The sequence below is a fragment of the Ambystoma mexicanum genome, chromosome 9 (genome assembly GCF_040938575.1).
Source record: "Ambystoma mexicanum isolate Mex_15411 chromosome 9, UKY_AmexF1_1, whole genome shotgun sequence".
Lineage (NCBI taxonomy): Eukaryota > Metazoa > Chordata > Amphibia > Caudata > Ambystomatidae > Ambystoma > Ambystoma mexicanum.
The window spans coordinates 338729523-338744566 of NC_090931.1; the positions used below are offsets into that span (position 1 = coordinate 338729523).

At 47.6% G+C, this 15044-nt stretch overlaps 1 protein-coding gene across 1 annotated transcript in view; it reads left to right on the top strand.

Moving 5' to 3' along the window:
* LOC138487325 (uncharacterized) overlaps positions 1-15044 on the top strand; it is a 2513852-nt gene that overhangs the window by 1489280 nt on the left and 1009528 nt on the right. The window contains exon 66 of the mRNA XM_069613924.1: positions 5507-5691. Within this exon, the coding sequence (XP_069470025.1) occupies positions 5507-5691 (185 nt within the window). The remainder of the gene's footprint in view (positions 1-5506; positions 5692-15044) is intronic.

The window sequence follows — 15044 nt, forward strand, 5'->3', positions numbered from 1 at the left end:
TTTTAAATAGGATTATTAATTTTACACTGGTGGGACTTTGACTGTTATGTGTTGCATCTCCCATGGGCCTTAGTTTCTCCAATTTTGCATCCCTCGCCCATTGATGCCACCATGAGTTTGAAAGGCAAGCATCCTTGTATAGCCATCTTTTGTTATTATTCACAATGACTAGCATTTCTGCTGTTTCCGAGAATATCTTAGATTTTTACCAGACTTTGCTGATCTGGTAACAATTTAAATGAAATGGATGTTTCCTGCTGCCTCACAGTGTGTTTGAGGTTTTCCATCATGGCTGCCTAGCCTCCTTGTTTGTATGAGGCTGGCTGTGTATCTAAAGTGCTTCCCTCCATCGTCTGCAGTGATTGGCTGTTCGCTTTGTTTTCAAGCCAATCGGGGGACCGGCAGGCTTCAGCCGGCCCCTGTTTCAAAGGTCTACTTTCTAAGGTCCCTGTCAGCTTCTCTGTCTGCTTCACAGGCTGCATTATGAGATTCTGCAACAGCCAAACCCTCATTGTCACTGAGGCTGCTTCCCTGGACTATTGGACTGCCATGACACTCTTACCATATTCTGTTAGGGTTAGTTACCTCCTTGATTTACCTGTACTCCCTTCTCAGAGGGTGCTCAACTCTTCCTGTCATGCTCTCATGTGAAGCTTATCTATACTCACCTCTACCATCTGACTACCACTCTAAATTCCTTAACTACTGGTCTCCCATTTAACATTTAAGTCAAACTTGGGTGTATTCTTGCATTTACTTGAAAGTCAAACTTGGGTGTATTTTTGCATTTACTTGAAAGTTCAACTTCAGTGTATTTCTGCATTTACTTGAAAGTTCAAATTCAGTGTGTTTCTGCATTTACTTGAAAGTCAAACGTGGGTGTATTTTTGCATTTACTTGAAAGTTCAACTTTAGTGTATTTCTGCATTTAACTTTTGGCCATTGATTGTAACCTGCTAGCCCAGTGACTGTTTTTTACTGCTTTACTTGCTTACTCCTCCCTCTGCCTCTTCTCATTTCCACTCATGGCGCTTTCTGTTTCTCCCATCTATTCCAACTGCTTCTCTATCAACTACCCTTCCCTTCTCACTAAGTCTGGAAAAAAGAAATTTAAAAAGGATATCTTGGCCTCCAACCCTGGACTCCCAATCGCTGATACCTATACCAGCGCCTCTTCCAGACAGACCCTCACCGACATCCTCTTTGTTGTTCCTTTGCCTGATCTATGGACCCCCCCTTATGATCTCTGTGCTTTGTCCTGTCTCCTCCTCTCCCATTAATGGTGGCACTCGCTGGGATGTCCTCATGGCTTCTTTCGACTCCTCCAGAGTCATCCTTAATGTCTACTTAAATGGCACTGTCATGGTCCAAGGTCCTCAGGCCAATCTCCTCCTCTTTGATAGGCGTTTCCCCTGGCCTCATCAACTTCCTCTCATCTCCAGCTGTCCCCTCCTCTCACTCCCTGGCTACCTTACCCACTTTTTCCTCCTCCTCTGCCACTCTTCAGGCTACCTCCACAACTCCGCAGGGCGTACCTCTGATTTGTATCCCTCCCTGGAAGGTCTTTAGGGCCGGCAACCTTCTTCATCTTGCCACTCTCAACTCTTGCTCTGCTGTCAAACACGCCTCTGACATCTGCCACCTCCTTGAAGAAATGGAACTTGATGTCCTTGGTCTTACGGAGACATGGTTCACGGCTAGCTCTGTCACAAGCTTTTACACTCTACTCCCTGAGGGCTAAAAGATCCTCTCCACACCCAGATCCACTCGACCTGGAGGAGGCCTAGCCCTGATCTTTCCTGAGTGGATTCCTGCCACTATCATTCCCATTCAGATTTACTCCTCTTTTGAATGCCTTGTCTGCAGACTCTCACTCTCTCCTAGCCACTCTCTTACTGTTGCTACTCTCAACCGGCCCCCCGGGCAAATCACCTCTTTTCTCTCTGAGTGGGCCGACCTCTGCTCCTCCCTCCTGGCCTCAACCACTCAACTCCTCCTCCTTGGTGACCTCAACATTCACCTTGATTCTCACTGTCACTCATAGCTGCTCTTTCGCAACATCTGCGATACCCTCTCCCTCTCTATCCTCCCCTCTGGCCCGACGCACTCTGCAGGACACACACTTGATGTCTTGATCTCCCCTGGCCTCCCCCTCTCTATTCCTCTGACCACTCCCCTCTCCTGGAGTGACCACTGCCTCCTCTCCTCCCATCTCTCATCTCTTCTCCCCAAGCCAACCACACCCCAACACTTCCACTTACCTTCTCGGACATCCAACCTATGAAGCGTGTGTCAGCTGAGGCTTTCGCTGCCACCTTCTCTCCCCCTCCTCCTCCCCTGGCTGACTCACACCCCGACACAACCCTGTCCCTTCTCTACTCTTCCATCTCTGATACTCTTGATGCTCTTGCCCCTGTCATGAGGATCCGCTTGAAGTCCAAAGCCAAGTGCAAGTCCTGGTATGATTCCGACCTAGCTACACTTAAACGTAAGTGTAGGGTGGCTGAGAGGAAATGGAGGTCTTCTTGCTCATCTTCTGACAAACTGCCCTGTCGCCTGCTCCAAAGGCAATACCGACTCTCTGTCCGCACTAAGAAGAGAGCCCACATTCAAGCCTGTGTCTCTGCGGCATCCAACAACTCGGCTGAACTCTTTCAAATCTGCAAGGAGCTTGCCAACCCTGCAGCAGTCTCCTCCCCTCCTCTTGCCTCCCAGGCTCTCTGCAATGCCCTTGCCTCGCACTTTATCTCTAAAACCCAGGACATCCTGTCCACCCTAGCCTCCCCTCCCCTCGCCCTCCTATTCCCTCTCAGTCTGTGCTTGGAGACCCCCCTTTAAGCACCCCCCCACCATCCTTCTCTTCCTTTCCTATTTTCTCCCCTGACGATCTATGAAAGCCTTGTTAAAACAGGTTCCTCCCTGTTCCTCCAAAACCATCAAGGACCACATTGACACCCTCACTCCTGCCCTTGCTGATTTTTGCAACCACTCGTTTGCCTCAGGATCCTTCCCCTCCCCTCTGAAGTACTCCTTTGTGCATCCTCATCTCAAGAAACCCACAGCTGATCCTTCCTGTCCGGCAAACTATCGTCCAATTTCCATTACCCCCTTTCTGGTCAAACTCCTGGAAAAGCTGGCCATCTCTCAGCTTAACCTTCATTCAGATTCTGTTGGTTGCCTCCATGACCACCAGTCTGGCTTCAGAGCGGCCAGAAGCACGGAAACAGCTCTCCTCGATATCCGTGAAGATCTGCTCTCCAACCTTGATTCTAACATTCCCTCTGTCCTCATCCTTCTTGATCTCTCTTCTGCCTTCGACACGGTCAACCACACCATCCTGCTCAACCGTTTCTGTGATAATCTGGGTATCACTGATCAGGCTCTGGCCTGGCTGACCTCTTTCCTCTCTGATCGACCCTCCCAGGTCCAACTGGGGTCTTTCCTATCATCTATCTTCCTCTCCACCTGTGGGGTTCCCCAGGGGTCTAACCTCTCACCCTGGCTTTTCAACCAATACCTGGCAACTCTCGCTCACTGCATTGCCATTTTCTGCTCAATTTTCCAGTGCTACGCTGATGACACTGAACTCATTTTCCGGCTGCCCTTGGCCATCTCCTCTACCTCTCTCATCTCTGATGGCCTAACTGCCATTCAAAATTGGTGTTCCGCCAATGATCTTTGTCTGAATGCCAGCAAGATGGAGATCCTCCTCACCGGCACACCATCTCCATCCTTTTCCCCCACTCTCTGGTCGGCCTCCCTCGCACCCTCCTCCTACCCCTACCTGCGAGGCTAAGAACCTTGGCATCATCTTTGACTCCACACTTTCCTTCTCTGCCCATATCTCTGATGTCTCTAAAAAGTCAAGCTTCCGACTGCACCTCCTCGGAGGTATTCCGCCTTTCCTCTCCTTCCCCCAGAAGATCATGGTATCCCAAGCTCTGGTTCTCTCTAGCTTGGACTATTTTAACAGCCTCTTTCTAAATCCACCTGCCTCTACTCTCCGCCCTCTACAACTTATCCAGAACAGGACTGCAAGACTTGTCCTTGGCCTCAAGCCCTGCGATCGTATCTCTCCAGCTTTGAAATCTCTCCATTGGCTCCCAGTGGATGCAAGGATTAAATTCAAAACCCTCTGCATTGTCCTCAAGGCTTTCTGGGGCCTAGGTCCAAAATACCTTCAGCTATCCCTCCGCAAATGCCTCCCCTCTCGAGCTCTTCGCTCCTCTACTGCTAACTCCCTCAGGGTCAGTCATTTTTCAAAGAAACGAGCTGGGGGTAGATCTCGATCTTCGGCTGGGGCCTCCCTCTGGAACAGCCTCCCTGCCACTCTAAAACTTGAGGAGAACCATCTCCGGTTCCGGAAGCACCTCAAAACCTTCCTCTTTGCTTCTGCCTTCGCTCTCCTTCTCCCCTGCTGATCTGCTCTCTTGGCACTGTGCACCTGGCCACCCTCTGTCCCCTGGGCCCAGGTACCTGCTCACCCTGCCACCTTCCTGCACTGCCTCCTGGCCACCCCTTGCACTGGGGACTGTATCTGTACCCACTGTACCCATAGAGCCCCCCCACCATTTTTCTTCTTTTCTGCACTTATTCAGACTTACCCAGTCTCCTGCCTTAAACACAGCACTTGCCACTTGCTGGCTGCACTACCACAGTTTGCCTCAATTCTCTATTTATTTTATTTATCTGCGCTCCTCGGCTTCTGCACTTTCCACTCTCCCCCTTCCATGCACTTTTTCCCTTTTCCCTTTCCCATGCACTTGCGCGTTCTCAATGTCACTGGGCCTAGTAAGATCGTTTTTATGTTGTGCTGTGTTCTCCCTTGTTCCCCTCCCTTGCCTAGTCGCGCTCTGAAACACTTGTGTACGAGCGCGATACAAATAAAATATCATATCATATCATATGATATCTTCGTCCTTGGCACTTTAGAAAACTGGCAACATCTGCTTAAAGTTTCCTGAATATGAGCAATAGTTACCAGAAGTCGTGCAAATGGTGAAATGCACTACTGATGTAGAATCAATACAGACAGTTGCTGTTTTTTAGTACTTTGGTAGGCACATAAGGTTTAGTATCATCCGTTTGAAGTATTGAATAAGATAATTATATCTTGTTTTTCTTCAGTCTTATTATCTTTACCCTTTTAGATGTTATGAGACACTGCTTTATTCATTCCTAACATCTTTTTAGTATTTTATGATGTATAGTTTTATTTTAAAATATACCTATTGTAGCTGTGACATTTCCGAAGAAGGAATGAATGAATGAATGAATGAATGCATGCATTAAGTCGGTGCTTTTTTGTTCAGCCAAGTCCATGGTGTTGATGGGTCATTACGATGGCAAGTACATTTTTACGTTGGCTACCTGAATCATGTTTTAAATTCATAAACCTATTTTGCGTATCTGATATTTATGTCCAGAATTAAATTCAAACTTGTCGTTTTGGATTAAAATTCATATTGTCCACCCTCATACCCAATAATTCCAACATTCTTGGCAGGTTACCAGTGCCGGACTGACTTATTCCAAGGAAAGCGCATGGAACTTCTTCCTTCAATCAATTCAGCAGAATTTCCGATGGATACTCATCTACTCGAGCACAGGGCCCAACTTCTATCGCAAATGTCTTGAGTTCCCTGCACTGGTCAATGCGCTAAATGTGTATTTTGTTCCTCATTGGTCCAGGTAAGTGCAGAGTGCCATGGAAAATATGTGTAATGGGACCATATAGGTGTGAAGTAAATGGGAATGGAATCACTTCGAATCCGGCCTCAAAAGGGCTCTTTTCTTAATGAGGCAGTCATATTTTTTTTCAATAATATTAAGGAAATCAAAGTAGCCGCAGGTGTTAACCTCACATAGAATGTGTTTTAAGAATATTATAGGATAATCCTAAGGATTCTAATTGTGATCTTGTTAAAAGCCTGTGGAGCCCAGTTGGGCATGGCCTGTCTTTGCCGTCGCTCTGAAAAGTGAATTCCAGTCAGGTTCTTTTTAGAAAGGCCAACAACTATGCAAATAATGCACACTCATTTTCATTATATAACAAAAATAAAAATAACAATATCACATTTTCATAAAATGCTTAATGTCAGATACCGCCAACATCTAATCACTGTAGTAATAGGTCAGTCAGTCAACAATACCTTTATTCGACATATGTCATTAGGCAATATAAAATACATTACACAATAATATATGAATATCTTTAAAATATATCACAACAAATTATTTAATTCAGGTCATAAATACTGTACACATTGAAAAGAAACTGTAAAATAGAAAAAAGGCAAGAGCTCTTTACCACACAATGGGCCTCATTACACGGTAGGTGCTAAAAAACGGGATTTACCGGCATGGCGCTATTAGCGTGTCCGCCCTCACAGGAGACCGCCAATAGCGTACCATTATGAGTAAGCGGACACGCGCATAGGGCCATGCCGGTAAATGACCCTACCGCCATGCCGCAAAAGCACCTTACCGTGCCCGCCCAAAGTGCTGATAGCACCTCCGCCCTCACTGTACATGCAATTAGCGGTCACAGCTATTAGCGGTGACCGCTATTAGCGGTGACCGCTATTAGCATCGACCGTTAAATTGCGGAACCAGAAATAGCGTCATTGCACCGGAATGGGAAAGAGCACGGCGGCCATCTTTAAAAACACAATCCATTGCCATCCTCTTCCCCCTGGACCATTTTGGAGTTGGGAGCTGTGTGAAATCAACCGTGACACCTGCATCATGCCCAAGGCCCTGAAGAAAACCTGTGACAGGCAGCGGAAGGAAAAGTATACTAACGAGGAACTGGTCATGTTGACACAGACCCTTGCAGAGCATGCAGAGGTAGTCTTTGCCAATGACATGCGCCGCGCCACCTTGCTCAAGAAGAAAGCCATCTGGGAGGAGGTGGCAGTCAAAGTCAGTGCCGTGGGCACCAGCACGCGCACTGTGCGCGAATGCAGGAAGAGGTGGGACGACCTCCGGCTGCGGGTGAGGGGCATCCTGGCGGAGAACCACCGCATTGCCAGTGCCGGTGGAGATGGCTCCCCAATACGCCTGAAGGAATGGGAGGAGACATGCGCCAACATGATTGCCACCAAAAGCATCGAGGGAGTGGGCAGCATGGAGGTCGGCGTGGCTACCACTTCCGATGCAGGTGAGTGTACACATGACAGGATGCGGTGTGAATGTACAGTCACCCCCATATGTGAGCACAGACCCCACTCGTGCATGGACACACATCCACACATGCATCCATCCATCACCATGTCAGTGTCAGAGCCAAACACACACACATGCACACGTCACCAGAGACAAGTCCCAAACTCAACCATGCATGGATGAGGCACTGAACTGGCACATCACCTGCATCCACAACTGCTAAGTCCCAATGGCCACAACTGCATCATTCCTGTAATTTACATTGAGTATATTGAAACGCAACCAATGCCATCCCCCTTCTCGTCTCTGACAGGCTCACATACAGATGGGGAGGATGCTGCTGATGCATCAAAGGCACCACCTACATCCAAGAGGCCAAGGGCACAGGAGCCGGAGGATACCCCTGCAACATCCAGGGGCAAGGGGGAAGGCCACACCTGACGAGTGGCAGCCTAGTCACAGTGCCACTGCCAGGGAAGCAGTAGCTGCACCACCAACTGTGGCCCCACCACCGGAGGCAAACCCACTGTCAACAATGCCAGACACCCAGGGCCCACCATCAGCTGCGGCAAGCTCTGCTGGTGAGGCAGCCGCCACTGGCCCCCAGTCCGATCCAGAGGACAGCCTACTCCAGCACATGGAGATGCACACCCCAAGCCCCCCAGGAAGCCCAGAGCCAGTGGCATCCCAGACCCCTGGTTCTGATGGGACTTTCGAGGACACCAACCCTGCAATAATGTCACCCATGCTACCATCACCTGTTGCATTGGAGCCATCTGAGGGCACGGCATCCAATGCACGGTCACCCGGCACTGACCTCCAAATTTCCGCCATCCTGCAGCGCCAACAAGAGCTGACCGTGCTGGTTGGCCAGCCTGTCGCTGAGGCTGCCAATCTCACTGAGAACATAGTCCAGACGGTGAGGCACTCCACTGAGCGCATGGACGCCAACACGGACAGGATATGCAATGAAATTGCAAGTCTTAGGGAGGTGCTTGTCCGCATGGCAGACACAATGGACCACCACTTTCACCAACAAGGCCAGTCTGCCCCATCGTCGACTTCCGGGTCGACACAAACAAGCCCCCTCAGGCGCTCGATGCGAACCACCAGGCGCACGTCTGGCAACCCTCAAGATCCTTCCAAGGACAATTGCAATTAGGGGGTTAATGGGGATACCCCGGTGTGCATTGGCCATGGCAAAAATGGCAAAGACATGAGGGACTGTTGTGTGGGGTGGTGGGAAGGGTGTTATGGGTCTGTTGTGGGGGGTGGTGGGAAGGGTGTTATGGGTCTGTTGTGGGGGGTGGTAGGAAGGGTGTTATGGGTCTGTTGTGGGGGGTGGTGGGAAGGGTGTTATGGGTCTGTTGGGGGGGTGGGAAGGGTGGTGGGATGTTGTGGGGCTTGCACTTCTTCACCTTTATGTTAGTCAATACACTGGTTTCTGATGAAAACACAGCCTTGGACATCTTCATTGTGTGTGTGTGTACTTCATTGGCGACAGGGTCCATTGCGTGCTCTGAGACATACACCAATGCATTCCTCCCCATATCCATGTGACAGTACAAAAACATTTTCCGCAGATTGATTGGCTGATCAGATGCTGTCTCACAGCGTGCCTCCTGGCTATCCCCTCTTACAACGCCTGCATCCCCTTCACCTCCGTCCACATCAACATCATCATCCTCATCATGTGCTTCTATCCCAACGTCAGGGGGCAGTGGGCTATTCCGTCTGTCACACATATTGTGCAGCATGACACATGCCATGGTGATCTTGGCCACCTTCTCATGTCCATACAGGAGAGCAGCACCAGACCTGGTAATGCACATTGAACGTGACTTCAAAAGTCCAAAGGCCTGCTCAGTCACGATGCGGGTACGGGTATGTGCATGATTGATTACCTCCTCGTGCCTGTTCTGTGGTCTCCGTACAGGTGTGAGGAGCCAGGTTTTCAGGGGATAGGCCGCATCACCTGTATGGGGGGATGAATGGGGTCCTGTTACTGTTCACCTCAAGGGCGGCCTGTTCACATCACACAAATTGACATAGCATTGTGATGCAAGTGCTAAAATGAGCGCATACATGCAGATGGTCTGTGTGACAGCAACGTGCAAGTGTGTGGCCGACCCTGCAAGTAGAAATGGCACAATAATGCCTACAACAGTAGTTTTCAAATGTCCTGGGTGTGGCCAGGTCTTAGGTGTCCCTGGGTCAGGCAAATTTTGTAGCACACTGCTTGTGTACTGACATTCTGACACCAATGTTGCCATGCTGTGAAGCATCACTTCCGTGGTGCTATAGGTGTGTGGTTCAGTGCCATGTCTAGGGGTGTTCCCTTTGCATGCATTCAAGGGTACATTGCTGGATTGATGCTGTGATGCGCTGATTCTGTATTACCATCTTGACGCCATGTTGATGATTTGTGTAATATGTTGCGTGGCATGATGTGCAATGGGGATGGATGTGTAATATTTTGCAGCCTGCATTGTTCTCATAGTCGTGCACCTTCAAATTGCATGTGGATTCTTCTCAGGTACATCGTGGCCTTCCCTGAAGGACATTGGCGTACATCTGTATGTCCATTTTCCCTATGGACGCCAGTCAACACCCAATTGGAGTATGTATCTCCCCCCCCCATTCACACCCAGTTGGAGTATGTATCTTCCCCCCCCCATTCACACCCAGTTGGAGTATGTAGCTCCCCCCCCATTCACACCCAGTTGGAGTATGTATCTTCCCCCCCCATTCACACCCAGTTGGAGTATGTATCTCCCCCCCCCATTCACACCCAGTTGGAGTATGTATCTCTCCCCCCCAAAATCACGCTGCCATGTGCTTGCCCTGCTACTCACAAAGTAGCCACGTACGTTGTCCGGTGTGTCGCTCCATGTAGCGTGGCATACTTGAGTCCCGCAGAACCATGGAATCATGTGTTGATCCTGGGAATCTGGCACAGCAATGTGTGATTATCTTGCTGGCGTCACATACCATTTGGGCATTGATAGAGTGGAATTGCTTCCTGTTTCGGTACACTGCTTCATTGTGATGTGGGACCACCAATACCGCATGGGTACAGTCGATGGCCCCGATGCAACTTGGAAGGCCTGCCAGTGAATAGAAGCCAACTTTTGTGTTTGCAATCTCCTGGGCAGTCTGTGGCATGGATATGTGTTCAGGTGCATGCTTCAGGAGTGCATCGAGTACCTGGTTCAGCGTGCGTGAGGATACTGGTTGTGAGATGCCATGCATCTGTCCCACTGTATGCTGATGGGTGCCTGTGGGCAGGGAGTGGAGCACACTCACCACCTTCAGTAGCGGGGGGATGGCAGTTCTGATGTCTATGAGGCTCGCAATGTCGTTGTGGATCATGTCCACGATGCTGGTGATGGGAGCCCTGTCCAGATGGTACAGGGTGTGTATCTGCTCAGGGGTCAGGTTGAATGGACTGGCTCTGGTCCTGGGTACTGGTGGGTGCCTCTGTGGTATGATTAGGTGCCGTTGTGGTGCCTGCTGTGCCTGTCTTGCCCTCCTCCTCCTCCTCCTCCTCCTGCGTCTCCTTTGTGCTGCCTGTTGTTGTAGCAGCTGCGCTGCAATGAGGTCCTCCAGGCCATGTAATGCTGCCAGTATCGGAACCATCTTGGTGTGGGGAGGGGTGTGGGAAGGGGTGTGGTGTGCTCCTTTTGAGCTGCCACAGTCTCCATTGCCTTCACCTGTGCTGATTTGGTCCACCTGTGGCAGGTGGGTACACTGCCCATTTCCCTTAACGGGTGGTCCGCGATGCCGGTATTTGCACCATGGTGGTAAGGGGTTTGGGGGGATTTACCATGCCGCTATTTGCATGTGCACTGGCCTTGTGATGCTGTGCTAATAGCGATATGGTGTAATTAACGGAATGGAGGGTCGCGCGCACGCAGCCTGCCCGAAATTAGTGGCACCGTAATTAGCGGTGCCGCTAATAGCGGTGTGCCGGGTCGTGATCCACATGGGGATTTAACATTACCGGTAATACATTACCGGTAACGTTAAATCAATACCGCATTCCGTGTAATGAGGCCAAATAACTTCTAATTTTGTATTGTTTACTTTGTCAAAAAGCATCTTCTCAACCACTCACAGTGAATATATGTGACCACATGATAAACTATGTTAGGATCTTTACTTGATTTGCACATGTTCATAGCATAGTCAAACCTGCAAATATTATGAAGGTTTAGAAGTGGCTTAAGGTACATTGCCCTAAAATCTCTGAACGACTCACAAAAGTACACAAGCAAATAACATCCTTCACAATAGACTATCTGGCTTTCGGCCCAGTCACAGTACAGAGACAGCATTGGTGGATCTGCAATCTCACATGCTGAAAACCATGAAGAAAGAGGGTCAAGTGGGGCTGTTAGTCCTACTTGGCTTATCGGCCGCTTTTGACTTGGTGGACCACAACCTCCTTCTCCAATGCATATGCCACCTTGGGCATTGCTCAGAGGAGGCGGTGAAATCCACGCCTTTCTATCAGATCGCAAATCCAGGATTCAGTAGGGGTAGGCGTGTTCATCTACAACCCCAATACATTGCGTAGTACTGCAAGGGCCAAGCCTGTCACCCATCCTATTCAACATATACATTTGTCCCCTATGCTCTCTTTTAGAAGACCTGGGTATTTTCTATACGAACTACACAGACGATACCCAGCTGGTCATACCACTTAATGGTGACTATGATGCAGACTCATCACCCCTTGCTAATATCTACAATCAAATCGAAACCTGGATGTTGACTAACTGGCTCTGTCTCAATTGCTGTAAGAGAGAGCAAATGATCTTCGGGACAAAACTTGCACAAGCCAATTGAGCCATGACTTCTCGGGTTTCCGAATTGGAACCAGCATCATCCCAGTACTGGACAAAATTAAGACTCTCGGGATTCAGCTGGAGGCTTCTCTGAATTCAGACGCCTCTGTTAACCAACTAAGTAAAAGTTGTAATTACTATCTTCGTCTGAAAAGCTACATTAGCTGCCGAACAGGGAGCATATCAATTTTAAAAATAGAAACAGTGGCTCACAGATGCATATATGCGTCTGCTCCAGCCAACCTCAAATCCGTAATACCTCGCTACCACCCATCTAGAACTCTGAGATCATCTAACAGAACTCAGATCATTAGCCCAAGTTAGAGGCGGACAAGTGGCATGAGAAGATCCTTCCCAGTCAAAGATGCCAGCTTCTGGAGCTCCCTGCCTATTGCCGTGAGAGGAGAACCCGAGTTGGGAGCATTTAGGAAAGCCCTGAAAACTCTGCTCTTCAAACAAATCCTCCGTTCCCCTGCAAAAGCAGTCTCCGTGACCTGTCCTTTCTGTTCATCTATCTGGTGTTTGTGTTAGTGCCCCGATGCCCGCAGACTACCAGCGCTCTAAAAAAAAAACTAAAACATTGCACATACATGAAATGATTCAACATCTTTCCCCTCTCCCCACATGCAGGGCAATCACTGTTATTTGATTGATTTCATGAACGTCTAAACTCAGCCACGCTCAAATTACTGATTCTAAACTTCAAGTAAAGGGCACATGCGTAAGGAGGTGAAACATTATCCAGATATTCTTCCAATTCAAAGTCCATTTTACGTAGGAGGTGTGAAGGACCCATTGATAAACTGAAAGAGGTGGCCTCCATCCTAGTACATGACAAAATCACAGCTGCATGTTTCACTATGGTCTTTGATTCAGTATGAATAGATAAGGAATCATACCAGTAAGAGCTAAGACCAAGACACGCCAATAACATCTTAATATGCTGAAGCCATGTGAGTGGGTACCCCCTTCTGGGGTCATTACGTGCTGGAGGGATTCCTTGTACCTGATTAAATCAGTAAAGGACACAAGCTGGATCCATTATAACACAGGCCTAATTTCTATCTCTTCCGCAATGGGTCTAATATCAGTTTCCATGTGCAGCAAAGCATTAGGGCAGCTTTGGGGGAGCCAGATCAGTGTTAAAAAATATATAATTTCAGTTCTAACTAAAACCTGAGCTTTTGAGTACCCCCAAATATCTGCCCCATCCAATGCTGTGAATTTGGCCTCGATTTTATATATCTCTATAGCTGGAGATACTGCCCCACCACCATGTTTCTGCGCAAATCTTCTCCGACTCCCATTATTCCTTTCCAGAATAATGTTTGTTTTATCAATTTGTGCAGCTCATTGAATTATTCTGTAAATCTAATACCCAAATAATCGTACACTTATACTTGTACCAGCCTTCTCCCATCAACACTATTATTCAACCCATGGTTATTAGAATATTTGGGGTGAAACTTCATCACCTTAGTTTTGCCTACATTAATCTCTAGCCCCATAGTTTTACATTTGCCACTAACAGTTTCTAAGGTTTTCTTAAGCCCCACAAGAGTTGTTGCCAGTAATACATGGTACTCAACAAAGAAAAGGGCAGGTATTCTGTCTTGGCCCAATCTAGGTGGATCCAGGCTATACACTAATATTTCATTAATAACATCATTGCTTTATACACAAAATAGCAGCAGAGCTAATACATATCCCTGCCTAACCCCCTTGGTAACATCAAAGGGACTTGCCCATTCCCTGCTAAGCCCCAGCAAAGTGTCACTTAATTATTTGAGTATAGATGCTGTAATAGTATGAGAAGATGCCCAGGAATACCCCTACCTCTGAGCACCTCCCACAATTGTTCTGGTGGTACTCCATCAAAAGCAGTTTTCAAATCAATGAAAACGGCATGTATCCTCACTTGATTCAAGATGACATATTTCTGTAAAATTAAAAAGAGTCTAAAGCCCTTGGCTATTGTGCTTCTACCAGCCTGAAAACCTGCTTGTAGATGACTAATAATCTCATGCGAGCTAACCCACTCTTGAGATTCTTATGCAAGGCTTTCAAAGATTTTCCCACTTGCATCCAGTAATAATATTGGACGATGGTGGGGTTTTCTCTCCTCCTTTCTTGTACACAGAGAAAATGTCAGCCCTCCTCCAAGACTCTAGGACTGTCCCTAAATTAATGAATGTATTAAATAATTGATACAATACTGTGGCCCAGATTTCTGGTTCATCCTTAAATATATCAATTGGGATTTTATCTGGACCTGGGGCTTTCCCTCCCTTTTGTGAAATTAGTGCATCATGGATTTCTTTTAATATACAACTAAACAGCTCCTCATCTCCGATTGGAATTTTTCCCTGATCTAGAGCCAAGGTCAAAGTATTGAACGATCTATCATTTTTATTTCCATATAACTCCTTAAAATGATTATACAGACCATCAGAACCTATACATCCCCAGATAGCTGTATCACTCTTAATAGCACTGCACAATATCAGTTTTTAGAAGGATCATGAGTTGCCCACCTTTGCTGGCAACAGCAGTTCATCTAATTTGTCACTGATAAAGGACTTTTTATGGTTAAGGAGACTACTATAGTTTTCTCTGAGGGCACATGGAGAACTTTATCCACTGTATAATTTCTCTTTAAACAAGCAAGCAATTCCTTCTTTGATTTCCTACAGTCATCATCATAGCATTCTACTAGCTTTAAAGCATGCCTTTTTACTGCTGTCCTTGAGCTTGTTACAAATGGCTGAATGGTTTTTAAGAGTATCTCAAACTCTTGAGCCACTAACTGATCTGGAGAGTTTTCTCCACATAGTATCTCTAGATGTCCAATAGCTGCCTGATAAATGTCCTGAATACTGTTGTTTGCCTCTATGCAGGATCACTTTTTTGAGTAATGGGATTGTCCAGATAGGGATATAGCTGTAGTACTGCCACTAAACATGAGGACTCTGTTCTTCTACATCAGTATTCCTGAAAGTAAGAGAAAGTTACCACAAAGTTCTCAAC